The following is a 16,542-nucleotide window of genomic DNA, read 5'->3' as shown; positions in this document are numbered from 1 at the left end:
GACACAGTGCAGCTACCTTTGTCAGCAGAGGCACATGATCAGCTCGCACAATTACAAGGAATCTTACATCAGATAGACAATTCACAGCCCCAAGACATATGGGTGTACACCTGGGGTAATCCTATCTTCTCAACCTCTAGGATATACAAAACCCTTATTGGGGAAAGAGGAGCTCACCCAATATTCAGCTGGTTATGGAGATCAAAATGTCAAAACAAACACAAAATCTTCTTTTGGCTACTCATGAAAGACAGAGTCAACACCAAAGATGTCCTCAGCAGGAGATCCATGGCTTTGGATTCCACAGGGTGTGAAATGTGCATCCTACAAAAACGTGAGACGGCAGCACATCTCTTCCTACGATGCAACTTTGCCAAGGCTTGTTGGCGCTCGGTCGGTATCTCTTACCCCTCCACCAGATCGGCCCTCTCCATCTTCCTTAATATTAGAAGGCAGCTACATTTACCCTTCTCTATGGAAATAATAATCCTCATGTCTTGGAGTATCTGGACATCCAGAAATGACTGGACTTTCAATAACGTGGCTCCGGCGATCAGAGACGTCACAAGGAAATTCATTTCAGAGTTTCGTCAGGTAGCGCTTCATAGGGCTAGGCCCCTCTTGCAACCACAGATGTTAGAATGGGTTGACGCTTTGTAACCTACCGATGGACCCTTTTCTTCTTTCTCCTCCTTTTTTTGTTTTATTTGTAGACCTTTTGTTGCTCCTTTTTTCTTTTCTGCTTTGTTTGCTGCTTTGTACCGGTTTTAACTTTTATTTATATAATCAGTAGGGGTCACCCTCCTGTTTCTTCAAAAAAAAACGCAGAAGAGATAGTGTTGCTTCATTTGGTTCCCATATTACCATATGTTTTTTGTGTTGCATGGGGGCATTCTGGGAGATGTTATGTCACGATGGCTTTTGTTTTGAAGATGTAAGCATTGGCGTCTGTTGATGGTTTATTGTCAGTTGTGCACGAATTAACTTAGCTGTTGCATCGCACGCCAGTTTTTGTTGGCTCTGGTGGTGATGATTCGCGATACACTATTTCACAAAAAATACCTACTAGCACATGCCCTGTGTTAGATTTGCGTAGGTTGTTCGCAATGTTGGTGTTTGCATTTAATCCATCAGTTTGATTCGAATTCAAAAAACCCACTCACAAATGCATAGAAGTGCTCATTTTGGCAGGACGGGGATGGCTAGAGAATGGGCGTTGTTATACTATAGTGCGGTGAACAGGAATTTTTTTTTTCACATTCTAGGCAAACCATTTTAATTTTTCATCCATTAAACAAGCTAACATGAGTGGCAACACTCTTTCTGGAAAGAAAATCCCACAGCGTAGCCAAACGATTGACACAGTAATTTTTATTCAGCACAGAATGATTCAACAGAGTGAGTTCCATGGAGAAATGCCAACGGCAACCTTAATACAATTACAACTGAAGACCATGATAAGCACAAATCGGAATGTTTCTAAGGTAACAATATAGAACTCGCATGCAAACAGCTCGCTTTGCCTGAGACTAATGTTGCATCCATCAAAGATGGTGGGCAAAGTTTACCCATTACTGCAAGGCCTGCGAGCTCGCCTTAGCATTAAGTGGAACAAGGCTTTCCGTGTAAGAACTTAGGTTGAAGAAGCATAGGTTTTTCCATGCGCGCCCCCGGCAACGCAGCCCAACGTATTTTAGGCGATCCATCCAATGAAAGTCATCTTTGCCTTGTATGCCGTGAGCTCCCAAGTCGTAGCGGAAGAGGCAGTGACCTAGTCGCATTAGAATCCCCCCACTGCCATGTAAGGCCATTGGATGGCATTCAGGTAAATCGATCACATAACGGCATCTCCAATGCGCATCGTCCGAACGATCCAAGATATCTCCTGTTGTAAAGATCATTAGTCGTTGCAACCACTTGGAGAAGAAACAAGCGCATAGCTCCCCATCAAGCTCGCTCAAAGCAATATCATCATCTTCAACTTGAGGAAGCAGGTCGGGAATCAATGGAGTGATACCGAACGTTTCGTCTTGAAGATTGAAACGGATTAGCCCCTGCGGGGGATTTTGATGGTTTTTCTTATCAATGAAATAAAATAGGCAACCCTTGCAATGTGCGGCGGCCTGCCAGAAGCTCGCCATGAGGTAGGGTGGATCCTCCAAGGTTTCCCTCCAGGAGCCGTCTTCGCCACCAATGGTGAAGACCTCCATGCCCATGGCAGCCATCCTCGTGGGATCGTCGTCGCTGGGGCGATAGAAAGCGCGTGCAACCTTGTATCTGCCTGTGGAAGCATCCATACCCAAGCCTATAGGAAGGCACGTATCATGCAGCGGCAGCGCGTTGCGCTTGCTCTCTGGCAGCGCAATGGCGTCCCTTGTGGCCGGGTTGAAGACGTAGGCCTTGGTGTTGGTGGAGAGCAAGACCAAGCCATCGCAGTGTACCATTTGGGACACCGTCCCAAACTCGCCAGCTGGGAAGTGCCTCCCGTAGACAAGCGTTGCAGTGCTCCAAGTCTCCTTTTTTAAATGTCATTGGTAGAAGCGGATGTTGGTGGAGAGAGCCTTGGCAGTTGCACGACCCCGTCGCTGCAGATTAAAATGGGGGCTGATGAGGAAAGATGGGTTCTGATGCTGGGTCTGTCTGCAGAAGTGGAGGTGCGCACGAACAAAGGAGGGGTCGGAGATGATGGCGCGCCAGGCCTTGCTGACGGATCTGAACCTCACCAGGGATTTCACAGGCAGCCGGATTAAGATCTCCCAGACGATCTCGTCGAACAGCTCAGGTGTATCCCTCTTCCTCTTCCTCTTACTGGCCGTCTTCAACCCCATGGCGCCAAGCACAAGCAGCAAGGAAAATGACCACGAGTTAGGGGCTTGGCAATAACAATCTATATATATATTCGTGGTCGATGGATGATTCCTGATCGAATTCGATCCCTGTCCTTATAGGAATCGGTCTCGTACTTAGGATCGGAGTAGGCACGCACACAAATTTTAAAAGAAATCAATCAATTATCCTTGATAGCATCGGAGTAGGCATGATCGATCAGAAAGGAATCCGTGAGATCTGACAGCTAAAATGAAGCTTCCTCTCGGAGAAGCATATGCATATAAGCAGTAAGCACAAAGGTCCCCTTTTTTTCTTAAAAAAACAACAAGATGAAGAGGAACAAGATCCTGCTGGCTGCCTGCCTGCTACAAGTGCGAGCATGTGCAAGGATTGGATTTACATTCATGTTCGGATCGGAGGCAACTTGCATTAGTCAGGGCCCGGTTGCCGCTCGCCACACCCGCACAACGTTTTATGCTCTCTCCACCTTCCTCTGTCGCCGAGGTCAGGTAGCGCCGACGGCGCCATCCACGAACAGGACGTGGGTGACCCATCGCCGGAGGATACCGCACGGCGCCACTGGATCTGGTGAAGAGCCGCCGGGGAGAGGAAACGGAGGGGTGAGCGACAGAGCGAGTGCTCCTTGGAGACGAAGGGGACCCGCTGTGGTGGAAGGACAGGCCCGTCCTTTGGCTTTGGCCTTTGGGCCCATTTTCCTTTGACATCATGCTGGGCTGTTCATTTGTTCCTGCTACATTTTTGGAGGAAATGACGATGTAGGCTGCAATTTCACCAGCCCATTTCTTCCTGCATTGGGCCTAATGGGCCTACGGGCAGCGTATCCGGTGATGTCGAGCTGGGCCAATGCTCTTCTGCTACACACATATGTGGGCCTAGCTTGGGGCCTGTCAGCACACGTGGCAGCTTTTATTGTACTTTTTTTCTTTGGCGATGTTCACTTCAGCTTATTTAGCCGGCTTATCAGCCACTAAACAGTATTTTCTTCTCACAACAAATCAGCTGTTTCGACTTTTCAGCCAGCTTATAAGCTGACAGGCCCTTCGTTGCACTTCAGATGCTACTGTGGTGTACTTTAGTCCGTCAGGAGCCGGCATCGATGGCAAAACCGAGCAATCCTGTCCTCGCCATGGTTGATGGTGCATTGATCATAGACTCGTCGACGGCTTCATCATGGCGGTCACCTGCCCACCTTAGGAACTCACATCTGACGTCGAACGATCCGGCGCTGTACTCGCCGTGCGCGTCGACGATCCGGTGATGCTCCGAGCTGACCGAGTAAGAAGTAAGAACAAACTGTGCACGCACGTCTTCCTCCACGACCGGCCGCTCAACCTGAACCGAGCAGCACCAATGGATCGTTTGATCGATGCTCGAGTCCTACAAGTCAATGGCAGGTGATGGAGCCGGCGAGCTGCGTGATCGGCGGCAACAAAGCTCCCGTTTTCTTCAGCCACGCACGGCGCCACCGTGAGCGGGGCTCACGGGCGGCGGCGATGTCTGAGATCGGGAAGCAGAGCAAGCCATTTCAACTCCCCTTTTCTCCCGGTGCAAGACGACGCCGAGGCTGGTGCTTTTCGCGCCATTCCAAGGGAGGGGAGCTGCCGGAAAGGACTCGTGCTTTCGCGCGTCAGTTCTTGAAACCCTACTGCCACTGCCACACCGCGCAATCATCACCGCCGGGAAAGATCAGCAAGAGTGCAGGAGCCAAGAGGCTCCGGCACGGTGGCACCTGATTTTGACACTACATGTACAATTAGTTAATCGACGATGATCAATAGCCCATTCTTTTTCATGATTTAACATTTATTTGGCAACAAGAAAGTGATACTGCAGAGTAAATGTAAATCTATCAACTGGGCATGCCTAGCATGTTTTCTTTGGATAACTTTAGTTTTGAGAACAACCAATGAAATGCATTATACAGCAATTAGGGAAAAAAAGTGAAATATGGTTATGTTCTTGGGAATTGGATATCAGTTGGTGTTCATGGAAGTCCCTGACAATGTCATGACTTGATAAACCTTAACGCAATCGGAATCCGGTACCGACAACATAGCAACTTGACAAATGCAAGTCTCAGAAAACCATTGAGAAAGGTTTGCACTGGATATCTCCTACCATTGAGAAAACTATTGAACCGGACATACCACCAGCCGATCTATGGAAGGTTTGCCTAATAACAGAATAAAAACGAGCAAATCACATTGAGAAAGGTTTGCACGGGATATCTCCTACCATGTAAATGCAGTGCTACAGAATAAAATTAAGTGGTACCCTGAAGCTAGAGCTGATCTTGCAGGTGACCTTAGCATTGAAGTTGTGGGTTTGCTTCCAGCAATGGACCAGTGCTTTCAGCGAGCCTTTGGTGCATTACAAATATTGAGTGTACATCAAATATTGAAGCAGCAGTTGATACTGCAATTTAGAAAATTAGCTTCATTGAAGCCTCATCTGAAACGTCCCTCTGAGCAGTAATTTTCGCTCTATCCTCATATATCTTTGCACATAAAACACTTGCCGCTGCAGCATGTTGTCGCGCTGGTGGATCAGCAGCAGCAACTGTACCATGCTGAGCTCTTGTGCTAAAGTCAGTGTTTTCATTACGCTGCTGTTGCTTCTGCTGGCGCTGTTGCAGCTGCGGGTGCTGCTCTTGCGAATGTTGCTGCTGCTGTTGCACATGCCTCTGGAGCAAGAGTCGCTGCACCTCAACCTGCTGCTGTGATTGTTGTGTTGCTGCTCCCTTGCTTTAATGACTGCGGGAATCCCTTGCTTTAAAATTAAAAAGTCAGGCAACTACATATGAAAATAACTTCTCGCACAGCAGGACACGATCATTCTCATGCCAGCTCACAACTTCATATCTATTTCTCAGACCTGCACAAGATTAAGGCAACATTGAGCATGTAGTCGGAACCGCACCAAAAAGATATCCAAGCTAAGTGTCCAGACAAGTACTTCAACGAGCATACCGGCACAGATTTCCTAAGTGCGCTTAAACAACACCTTCCGGGACATGGAAGCAACAGCACAAAGCATCCTTCTGGATTCATAGTTGCTTGCTAATTGGGGCCATCCCATCGATCCAGGATTTCCCATCGATTTCTTTGCCCCCTTCTTGCTTGCTTCAGCACTTCGCAAGTCTTTCCTGCTTGGTTGACAGGTTGGAGCCATCTTCACCAGGAACCGACAAGCCAGCACCGTTTTCCAGTCTGGGAAGAACATGTTTCTCACTTCTTTTATGGCCAATCCTTTCGGCGGTTGCTTTATCGGAATCTGTTTACATGAGTCAATTAGTATCAAAATGTGTAAAAATATCATTAAAACGCCAACAGTTGTGAGAAGCAATGAGTATTCATGCTGCTGTTTAACCAACAAGGCGACGATTGGAGGTTATGTATTATATTTGCTTAATAAAACAATTCCTTGATCGACAGGGTATGATGCTGCTCAGAAGAACAATGTCACTAAAGTATCAATTTGTTTTGAGATTAGTTTCATCATCAGTACAAATTAGACTTAACAAATATACAATTGCCGATAGAAGCTTCGGTTCCATTGTAGGAGACTAAGCTCCAAGATAGAATGGTAGCTATGAAAAAAAAAACCGTTGGGCTACATGTGGAACTAGAACATTGCAGAATAGCACCACAAAAAGATTTAGGAAAAAGTCAATTTTATTCCCCTCACCTATCCATTTTGTCCTCTTAACCCCTGAACAAAATTTTGGCTCACTTTACTCCCCTGAACTAATTTATTTTTCCAATCTACCCCCTAATTAGATTTCTCTTTTTTATTTCTCTCTATATGAGTTGAATTTTGAGTTCAAATTTTGTGAGCAGATACAAAACATGATGCTTTATGTTAAAAAATTATACTAGGAATTTTTCATGATTATTTTCATAGGTTAGGAATATTTAATATGAAATTGATCTTAAAAATATAAAACTGTATGAAAAGTAATCATGAAAAATTCTAATATATTTTTCTAACATCGAGCATTATGTTATAAGTCAACTGACAAAATATGAAATTAAAACTCAACTTTTACATGAAGAAACAGAAAAAGATAAATCTAATTAGGGGGTGGATTGAACCAAATGAAATAGTTCGGGGGAGTAAAGTGAGCCTAAATTTTGTTCAGATGTTTAAGCAGACAAAGTAAATAGGTGAGGGGACAAAGATTTACAACAAGTTTATGTGATCAAATTAACGGAAATTTGCAGGTGGGAACTGCGAAGGCTGGACCAAAATGACTTAAAGGTGGGTTTTCACAATTTCCCCAGAATAAAATTAATTCACAATTTCCCCGGAATAAAATTAATATTTGGAACAAACTAAAAGGCTTTTATCCTCCGGCAACAAAAGTATTACAAGTTGGGGAAAAAATCAAACAGCAACTATCTGATAGCTAAAGCATCCACAGGTTGACATGGAAAAATGTGATATCATCCGCACTTAAATTTTGTTAAATATCTCCTTACCCTTTTACTAACTTTGTCTTCCACAGAAGATGACTTGTCAGCTTCATTAGTTTCCTCACAATCCCCTATTCAGTAATGAAATTGGTTAGGAATCAACTTATGAAATTGGGAAGCATTGTTCGGAGGCTGGTATTCCAAGAAGGTCTGGTTGCACCACTTTTGGTACTGCAAAGTTGAAAAGAGGTGCATCCACCACATCCAACTTTGCAGTGGGTGGAAACATAATAAAGTTGTTGCACAACTAATATTCTTTTCTAATTTTAGTAGGAAATAATATCAACCAAAAGTAACATACCGCTTTGTGAACTTGACCCAATCGGCATTGCCCCATATTGGTAGCTTCAAAACAACAAGGTAAGAATTAAGAAAAAGAAAAATCACCACACCAGGTGCGCATAAAATATATGAATGAATGTAAGTGAACCAAATTGATGCCAAACCATTCTAGATTTCCAGTGTCAATACTTTTCCCAGAATAAACGATGCCACTGCTGGTTAGAATCGATGAAACATGTTCAACAATCTCCTCATGGGACACCTACATTTCACCAAAATGTTTATTAAAATAAATAATTAAAAATGTTCAAGAAAATATTCCAATGAGTATTCAGACATCTTCACTTGCACCGCAGTGACGATTGCAACTTAAATAAGAAAATCTCTAGAGACAAATCACGTATTTTATTCTAATCTTGCTCCTCACTCTTCCCCACCGTCTCTTCCCCATCTATCTTCCCCAAAACCGGCGGCACACTGCACACCTGCACCTCCGGCCTCCAGGCTCCGTCCGCTGCTGCTCGCCGGCGGGTCCGTTTCAGTGGCATCCACCGCCAGCCAGCCGCCCCCGCCGGCATGAGACCCGCGCCGCATGTGGGCCGGCGGCCGAGCCGAGCACCACCACCGGCGGGTCCTGCGGCAGCAGCGGCGCGTGCCCAGCGCCTCGGCAGGCCCTCTCCCCTGCGCCCTCGCCTGCGGACTGTCGCCGCCCGCATCTGCCCGCGCCGGCGCCCTCTGCCTCCGCCCGGCGCCAGCCCCCGCCTCCCTCGACCGCTTCGCTCCTGCCTCCCCCTCATACCGACCGTCGCGCGCCGCCTCCCTGTCGCCCCGCGCCGGCGGGTACCGGAGCTCGTCCCGCCCGCACCGGGGGCGCGCTCCGTCCCTCCCGCCGGTCCTCCTCCAGCACCTTTGTCCATTGCAAGACGACGCCGAGGTTGGTGCTTTTCGAGCCATTCCAATTGGCAGGAGGCTGCCGGAAAGGGCTCGTGCTTTTGCGCGTCAGTTCTTGAAACCCTACCGGCCTACCGCCACTGCCACCGCAGCTCAGACGCCGCGCAATCATCACCGCAAGGAAAGAGTAGCCAAGCCCCCGGTCAGACTGGCATGCAGAGGATTTCAGTGACTGATGGATGGGTAGGGCGTGGGTAGAATATAGCAGCAGCAGATAGATTTCGTTTGATAGGGAAGCGCAGGGAATGAGAGAAGCTGCTCCTTGTCTCTTGTGCTGCGGTAACAATTCTATTCCCCTGGAACGGCGTAAATATTCCCGTGTCTGATCCCAGGAATCAGGGCTGCTTGTGTGTCTCTGACATGTGAAGAGATGATCAGATGAACACGATGGTGCGGCGGCCTGAGCACTTCTCCTTCGCCTTTTTGCTTAGCTTTTCGCCGTCTTTCTCCGTTGAGTTCTGGACCTTTTTTTTTTGTCTCCACCTGCTCGTTAGTTACCATCCACAAGTGCATTGGTTCTTCCGTACCATGAAAGATTTTTGAAACTCTGAATCGAAACACTTTTGCATTGCATCAGAGGCATTGGCTTGAGCATGTAAAGAATAGACATTAGCCTTTTACTTATGAGGCTCTGGGCATCGAGGCATCCCTAATCATTAGAGAGATTGGAGATTACTTGAATCATTTAGTACTTGTTTGTTGTAGGAGGCTCTGGACAGTTAAGTGGCGAACCAATCCAACTCTGGCGCATTCTTGGATATTTTCTGCCAAAAGGCAACCGGATAAAGATGTCCAAGGTATTCAGCAAATGCGATGATCTAACATCACATGAAGAAAAGTTTCTTTCCGGCGAACCTCATATGTATGTGTACAGCGACATCAAACAACTTACCGCTTGTTCACACTGTAAATCCTGACCTTATACGGGAAGCTCTGAAATTTGTATTCGTCAGTAAAAACGCAGCTGCATCTCTGAACCCTGAAGTATGTCGTATGGTTACTTACTTTCATTTCATTCCTTTTCGATTTACTCAGTTGTTTTTACTTACATGTACACATGCGGCTTTCAAATTCCTTACAACTTTTTTGTTCTCACCTTGCAGTGACATCTGGTGTTAATCTTGCATGCTGATACACAACGATGTGCATGAACACCACGGTCAAAGAAAACCATCCCAGTGGCTGGAGCACCTTGGCACACCTGAACCTTGACTCCTTGAGCCCCAAACGCATGTATGCCTGCCTGCACGGGAATTTTGAGATTCTAAGGCAGATATCTCATGACTCATCAAAATCTGATGCTCCTTGCTCCTCTTTTGACCATCCGACTGTACTCAATCGAAGCGAGTAAAAGATACCAGGAAAACAGAAGCATAGGAACTATGCATGAACACTGAACAATGAAGAAAATAAATCGGAAAACCAGCAACAAATATTTCTCCTCAGAACAACATTCGGTTTTGATCTGCTTGGGCGCACCATCGCCAAAAGCTAGAGCTGCTTGCATACTATGGGCCAAGAATGCGTTACCATGCATGTAACGTTGTAACTTCCTCTGACTGGTTGATAGGCTTCTCTCTAGGCACTGCTCAGCAGCAGTCTAGGCAGTACACTAGTGCACACCTGCCAGTGAGAAAGACACAAGGCATGGCCGAGAACTGAAAAGGCAGGTAGGATCCAGAACGGGGCATGGAACCATTGGATGTACTGCGGCGAAAATATTCCCCTTCTTGTGGCAATAGCCTGCAGCATCTCCTGCTTCCTCTTGTAGAGTACAGCCCAAGTGCTCAACACAGATGTTACATGCTCCCAACTACATTATTCCTTTTCTCACACACACACACCGGGAGTGTGTGAGAGAGAGGGAGATGCCAAGAAACTTACATGCACGTAGCAACAAAAGCCTTCATGAACTAGGAGCACTTGGTTTTTCGCAATGCCAAAGAAGCAGCAACTTTTCATCACTCCACAGGCATGCATATGATTCTCTCCCTATAAATATTCGTGTGAGTGAGAGGGAGATTTATCACCCACCAGTTGAGTAAGACCCGTGAGAGAGCGAGCGAGAGAGCAGTACGTGCTGCGTGGAGGTGTAGGTGTGTGCGTGACCGATCGACGACAATGGAGGTCGGAGCCGGGAGAGAGGAGGGCGAAGCGGCGGCGGCGCCAGTGGCCGGGCGGCGGGGGTGCATCCGCTCGACGCAGGGGCCGTGGACGGTGCGGCGGCGTGGCCGGGGCGGCGGGCTGACGACGTCGCTGCGGCACCCGACGCCCCGGGAGCGGGAGAACAACCGGCAGCGCGAGCGGCGGCGGCGGCAGGTGGCCGCCAGGATCTACGCCGGCCTGCGCGCCCACGCCGGGTACACGCTGCCCAAGCACGCCGACCAGAACGACGTGCTCCGCGCGCTCTGCGCCGAGGCCGGCTATCACGTCGACGACGGCGGCAACGTCACCCGCCTCCAGGTAGATCACTCCCCCGTCTCCCTCGTGCATCGTTCTCGCTTTCTTCTCGGCCAATGGCAAGAGAACGTCCTTCCTGCTTGCGTTCAGGCAATGTGCCTGTGTATTGTGTACTCATCCATTAGCACTAGCACGTCACTTTTCTTGCACCAACAAAAATCAGTGCTGGCATTTTGTTGGTTATAAGTAGTACATTAAGTCGACATAACCCATGTTTTGCATGCTGGTAATTTTAAAAATAAAGTAAATTAAAACAGCCACATGAATTTCACTGAAATGTTGTTAACTTGTTAGAACCAGCTACTGACGGGGTTGATCAAATTCGATGGAAGCATTTGCAACCACCACAACGCTGATCTGTATGTCATTGTCATTTGCATTGCAGGGTGTGCCTGACGGCGCGGCAGGCCCAAGCTGCAGCTCCGATCATCAGAAGCCTTCCTCCCACAGCGGCGCGACGGAGGCGGCGACCCTGCAGCAGCCGGAGCAGCAGCAGCAGCTTGAGGAGGAGACCAAGCTGTCACTCGAGCTCACCCTTTCCTTCGCCTACATGTAGATGCGATGCTAGATTAATTATCTCTGTCCCGGACTCTTAACTAATTACCGGTAGTACTAACTAGCGAGCTAGCCAGCCGTACTGTACTGTGAAAGAATATTGGAAGTTGCAAATCACCTCAGCATCATTCACAATCTATAAGGCGATGCCATGACGACTTTGGCATGCAATTCACATGAGCATGACTGCTGCAAATGTAACTGCAAACCAAAGCTATCACTATCAGGGAAAATTTTAAAAAAATGAACGTGAAAAAAGAAATGAAATTTATTGAGCTACTATTAGTACACAGTTTTGTTTCGAAGACAGAAGGCGAAAACAAAGAACATCAAATAAACACCAAAAAGGTAAGAAAGAAAAAGGGAAAGCAAACGAGCTAGCTAGCATGTCGATGGTTGAATGGCTCAGCAGCCTCAGCTCAAGCTTGTGTCGCGGCGCTGGCCGACGCCCTCGTTGACGCCGGAGACGAGCTCGGCCTCGAAGTTCGCCGACGACATGGACGGCAGCCGCTCGTACACCCTCGACCCGAGGTGCTGCAGCTTCTTCTGCTGCGTCTTGACGGTCTTGCTGATGATCTTGTAGTTCCACCGCTGCTGCACGTACACGGCGGCGGCGAGCGCGACGGCGACCAGCGGGATGGCCACGTCGCCGAACCGGGAGTAGAAGTCGAGGCTCGTGTTCACGAACTCGTACTCCTCCGCGAAGTATGGGTTGATCGCCGGCGCCTTGATGTAGTCGTAGAGGTGCGGCAGCAGCCGCACCGCCGTCACGCCGGCGTAGTAGCTCTTCTTGAGCGGCTTGCAGTTGATCCGCCACACCACGTTGCCGATCACCTGCGGGAGGAGGAAGAAGTCCTGCGCCATCCCGACGTACTCCTCTAGAGTCACCGCCCACTCCCGCAGCGCGTGCGTCCTCCCGCGGGCGTCCATGTACGACCCGTCGTCCCGCACCGGCCGGCCGTACACGCTCACGTAGTGCGCCGCCAGGATCACCGTGAAGCCGACGAGGTGCGCGCCGGAGCTGTATAGGAGCACCCTCCGGTCGCTCGGTACGCGGCCGGGCTCCATTGGCGACCGCGTCAGCAGCCGGATGCGCGACCGCCAGACCTTCTGCGCCAGCCGGAGCGTCAGGAGGAACGCGGCGAGGATGAGGATCTTGACGACGCAGTCGATGATCCAGTACAGGGCGCTCTTGTCCACCTCATATGACGGCGGTACGGCGGCTCCGCCGTCGTTGCCGGCGGCGATGCGCGCGAACAGCGCCTCCGCGCCGGTGATCAGCGGCACGCTGTACCCGACCGCCTGCACGCCCAGCATCACCAGCGACACGTACGGCATCACGTCGGTGTTGGCCTTGATGTACATGAGCTGGCTGAACTCCGCGGCGATGGCCGCCGCCAGCGTTGCGATGCGGAGGATGCCCTCGACGCTGCGACGGGACAGGATGTCCTGCCGCTGCTCCCGGTACAGGATCGGAAGCGTCTGGAGCGCCGTCTCGTTGAAGTGCAGCGGGTCGCCGGGGTCGCGCGTGCTGGCGATGCGCACCTTCGCCGTCGGGTTGATCAGCCACCGCGCCGTCGTCGGCGGGTACTCCACCCTCATCTCGATCGAGCAGTCCATGCCATCCTCCACAGCTTTCAGCGTCGAGAAGGCTTGCCGAGTCGCTTGGATTCTCCGGCAGCCGATCAGGTACATCCGGCCGTTGACCGGGTTGTACACGCCCTCCAAGAACAGGCTCGACACGTTCGCATAAGGCTCCCCGGACAGCGAGAGCTCCGCGGACACGTTGAGAAGAGAGGATGCTGCAGTCGGCTGCGACGACAACGTCGACGAGGACTCTGGCTGCGACGACGACGACGAGGATGCTTTGCCCCCTCCTCGCCCACCTGGCATGTCAGAAAACGGAATGCTCTCTGCCGCCAGCTGCGAGGTACGGCCGACGAGTGATCCGAGAGAGAGCACCTCCAGCTGAAAGAACGGCCGCTCGAACCGTTCGCGCGGGAACGGGTCGGGCACGGCGGCGACGTGGAGCGTGAGGTCGTCGGCGAGGTTGGACAGGCTCATCGCGTCGGCGGCGGCCACCCTCGGGTAGCTCAGGAGCGACTTAGCGAGGACGGTGCCGAAGTCGAACGGCTCGCTCCGCCTGAGAAACTCGCCGGCCTGCCTCACCTTGGTGTAGTTGTACGCCATGCTCAGCGGCGCACCACCGGAGACGCCGAACCGGTTCCAGAGCTCTGTCGGGTGCACCGTGCGTTTGATCGTCAGCGGGAAGTGGGCGGCGCCGCCGCTGCCGTCGATGCGGGTGATCTGCCCCACCGTGATGCTGCGGCGGGTGGCCGTGAAGGTGGTCTGCACGTAGAGGCACACGCGCGAGTGGCACGCCTTCTCGCCGACGCCGAGGCAGCCCACCATGCAGAGCTGGCCCGTGGACGCGCGCCACACGCCCTCGGCCGAGAGCGTCATGCCGCTGAGCCCGCTCCGCTTGCTCGCCGTGTACTTGTGCTCCCACGGCGCCACGGCGCGGAACACGGCCGACACCCTCGCCGAGCTCTCGCCGCCCGGGGCGTTCCTCGGCTCGCACCGGACGTCCTGCATCACGACGCTGACGCCCGTGAACGCGCCGTCCGTCGCGTCGACCGCCTTGTCCGTCTCGAACGGCCCGAGCCTCAGGCAGGTGGCGTCCGTGCCGTTGCACTGCCAGTTCGGCACGACGGCGAGCAGGTCCTCCTCCGTGAACCGGTCGAGGATGCCGCAGAAGGAGTTGCCCTTGTAAAGCCCCCTGCCGCCGCCGCGGAGGATGTCGTCGCGGTAAGGGTGCGGGGTGCACGCTTTGTCGACGAGCTTCTCGGACCCGAACTTGTAGTTGGAGTAGGCGCCCAGCTGCGACAGCAGGTGCACGGCGTCGAAGTAGGCGGCGCCGGACTTGCCGCTCGTGCTCGTGAGCTCGCCGCGCACGGCGCGCGTCGTCAGCGTCAGCGTCGTCGGGTACCGGAGCACGAGTAGTATGTTGTCGTCCTTCTCGACTGGCGGCTGGAAGTTGTCGCGGTTGGTGTTCTTGGCCCAGCCCCACGGGTCGCCGGCGTCGTCGCCGCGCCGCGGCAGCAGGGCGTTGCCGACCATGCAGAGCACGCTCTCACCGTCGCCGTTCTCAGTGTACACGCCCTCGAAGAGGATCTTGAGCTCCGTGCTCCCGGGCCACACCTTGAGCTCCGGCGACACGTACTGGCCCATCTCCGGGACGGTACCGTTGCGGGAGATGGCGACGCCGAGGACGCCGCTGACGTTGAGGGCCGTCTTCTCGCGGCGCCCCACGTCGACGTGCGTGAGCGTGAATGAGGCGAGCGGCAGCGGGTCCGGCGCCCCGTCCGCGGCGTCGGTGCCATCGAACGGCAGCAGCGGCGCGCCGTCGGCGTCCTGCTTCCAGTCCCCCTTGACGAAGCTCAGCTCCGGCATGAGGGCGTTGGCGCGGTTGGCGTCGAACGTGAGCTCCTCGGCGGCGGAGAGCACGGACCGGCACTGCCGCTTGACGTCGGCGAAGCGGACGTACTCGTGGGGGATGAAGGGGCCCTGGCCGCCGGGGCCCATCGGACCGACCGCTTGCTCATTTTGATGAAAGGGATCAAACGACGCGGCGACGGCAAGGAATGGCAGCAAGAACGCGCTGATGTACTGCAGTTTTTTCGACGCCATTGCTGCTCGAGAGCAAGCTTGAACCACCCTTGATTATCTATCTGTTCAGAGATTCTCAGCCCTGCATTTGAAACAACAAGAGCAACAGAATTACATCACTACTTGTGCCGTTGTACGGATTGACGTTGCTGACATCTGAAGCTGGGGTACAAGGCTAGCATAACTGCATAAGTATCATGGACACACTGCAAACTTTTGGCACGAAATGCTTGCTACCCTGGAGAGTACAAAAGTGAGAGTAAAAAAGCTCGAAAAACATTGCAAACCTGCAGCAAAACTTCTGAAATTACGCTGCTAACATCATCATAGAGTGATTTGGTTGCTGACCTCAACATGGAGATTTCTTCAGTCCCCTTCAGCGTCCAATGGCTGGTATCCGAGAGCCCAGGACACCACCACCACTGGCTCCTCTGCTCTAGTACAGCGCATGGATTTCTGACCAGAATGTGCCAGATCCAGAAAAATTCGTGGACCAGATTGGATCACTCGGAATCCAATCTTATAGTTCAGTTAGTCACCCCATGGATGCTTCGGCCGCATTGTTTATCAGCCTGCCAATCCATTCCGGCCTCTCAGAACTACGAGTAGGGTTCTTGGAGGCTGGACATAGAGAATTGTGTTTGACTTCCGAGGGAAGCGACCCAGAAACAGAGGGCACAGGGTGCCGACTCCCCAGAACGCCCTCGGCCCAGGAGAAGCCTTGTCACCGTGCTACCGCGAGGCGGAGAGGGGCAGTTTGGGGTATTGGTGCCCGTGCGACATCCGGGGGGCTAGCGAGGGATCGAGAGAGTTGACGCGGCGGCGCCCGCGGCCGCCGCGGCGGGCATCGCGGCAGTCCACGGCATGTCACGCCGGCGAGGTCGGCGGCATGTGTCGTCCACGTGAACGAGGAGGAGGAGGAGGAGATTTTTACCTTCGCGTTCGTCTCCGTGTTTCGTCAACGAACTTTGACTTTGTTGTTACCGGGGGGGGGGGGGGGGGGGGGGGGGGAGCAAGGTTCATTACCAGGCGGGATTTAACTCTGGAATAGGCCTCATCTCTATCGAGCTCCTTATATTTCTCGAGTGGAAAGTTCTAACCGAGAGAGAGCTGCCGGTGCGAGAACGTTGACGTCGGCAGACGCGTATATGTATAGGTACTACCCAAAACAGTCTACGTTAGAAGAGATTTAAAAGTTGAGGATCAAATGGAGCGGTGGGATCGTCTCAGTCGTCTAGAGACACCCTGAAAGATTCTTGTCTCAACGTTGGCCAAGATCGATTGTTGGTACGGTAATAAC

The 16,542-nt window shown here is 51.7% G+C and overlaps 2 protein-coding genes across 3 annotated transcripts; one reads left to right on the top strand and one right to left on the bottom strand.

The window, feature by feature from the left end:
- Positions 1–10,679: 10,679 nt before the first annotated feature.
- On the top strand, positions 10,680–11,574 carry LOC101785551 (protein BZR1 homolog 3-like). The gene is made up of 2 exons (XM_004971656.1): positions 10,680–11,021; positions 11,404–11,574. Exons 1-2 carry the CDS (start codon positions 10,680–10,682, stop codon positions 11,572–11,574), a joined length of 513 nt encoding a protein of 170 aa, XP_004971713.1.
- A 249-nt stretch (positions 11,575–11,823) lies between these two features.
- On the bottom strand, positions 11,824–15,875 carry LOC101786211. Of its 2 annotated transcripts, none has more exons than XM_022826561.1 (2): positions 15,530–15,875; positions 11,824–15,324 (listed from the first exon to the last, which is right to left on the bottom strand). In XM_022826561.1, exon 2 carries the CDS (start codon positions 15,261–15,263, stop codon positions 11,988–11,990), a length of 3,276 nt encoding a protein of 1,091 aa, XP_022682296.1. In that variant the 5' UTR covers positions 15,264–15,324; positions 15,530–15,875; the 3' UTR covers positions 11,824–11,987. The 2 variants fall into 2 exon arrangements, with proteins under 2 accessions (XP_022682296.1, XP_004968401.1); XM_004968344.2 differs by having other exon boundaries at positions 15,591–15,874.
- Positions 15,876–16,542: the final 667 nt, after the last annotated feature.

Source organism: Setaria italica, chromosome V (assembly GCF_000263155.2).
Source record: "Setaria italica strain Yugu1 chromosome V, Setaria_italica_v2.0, whole genome shotgun sequence".
Taxonomy (NCBI): domain Eukaryota; kingdom Viridiplantae; phylum Streptophyta; class Magnoliopsida; order Poales; family Poaceae; genus Setaria; species Setaria italica.
Note: the sequence above shows the minus strand (reverse complement) of the source record. Positions and strands in the feature narration are given on the sequence as shown.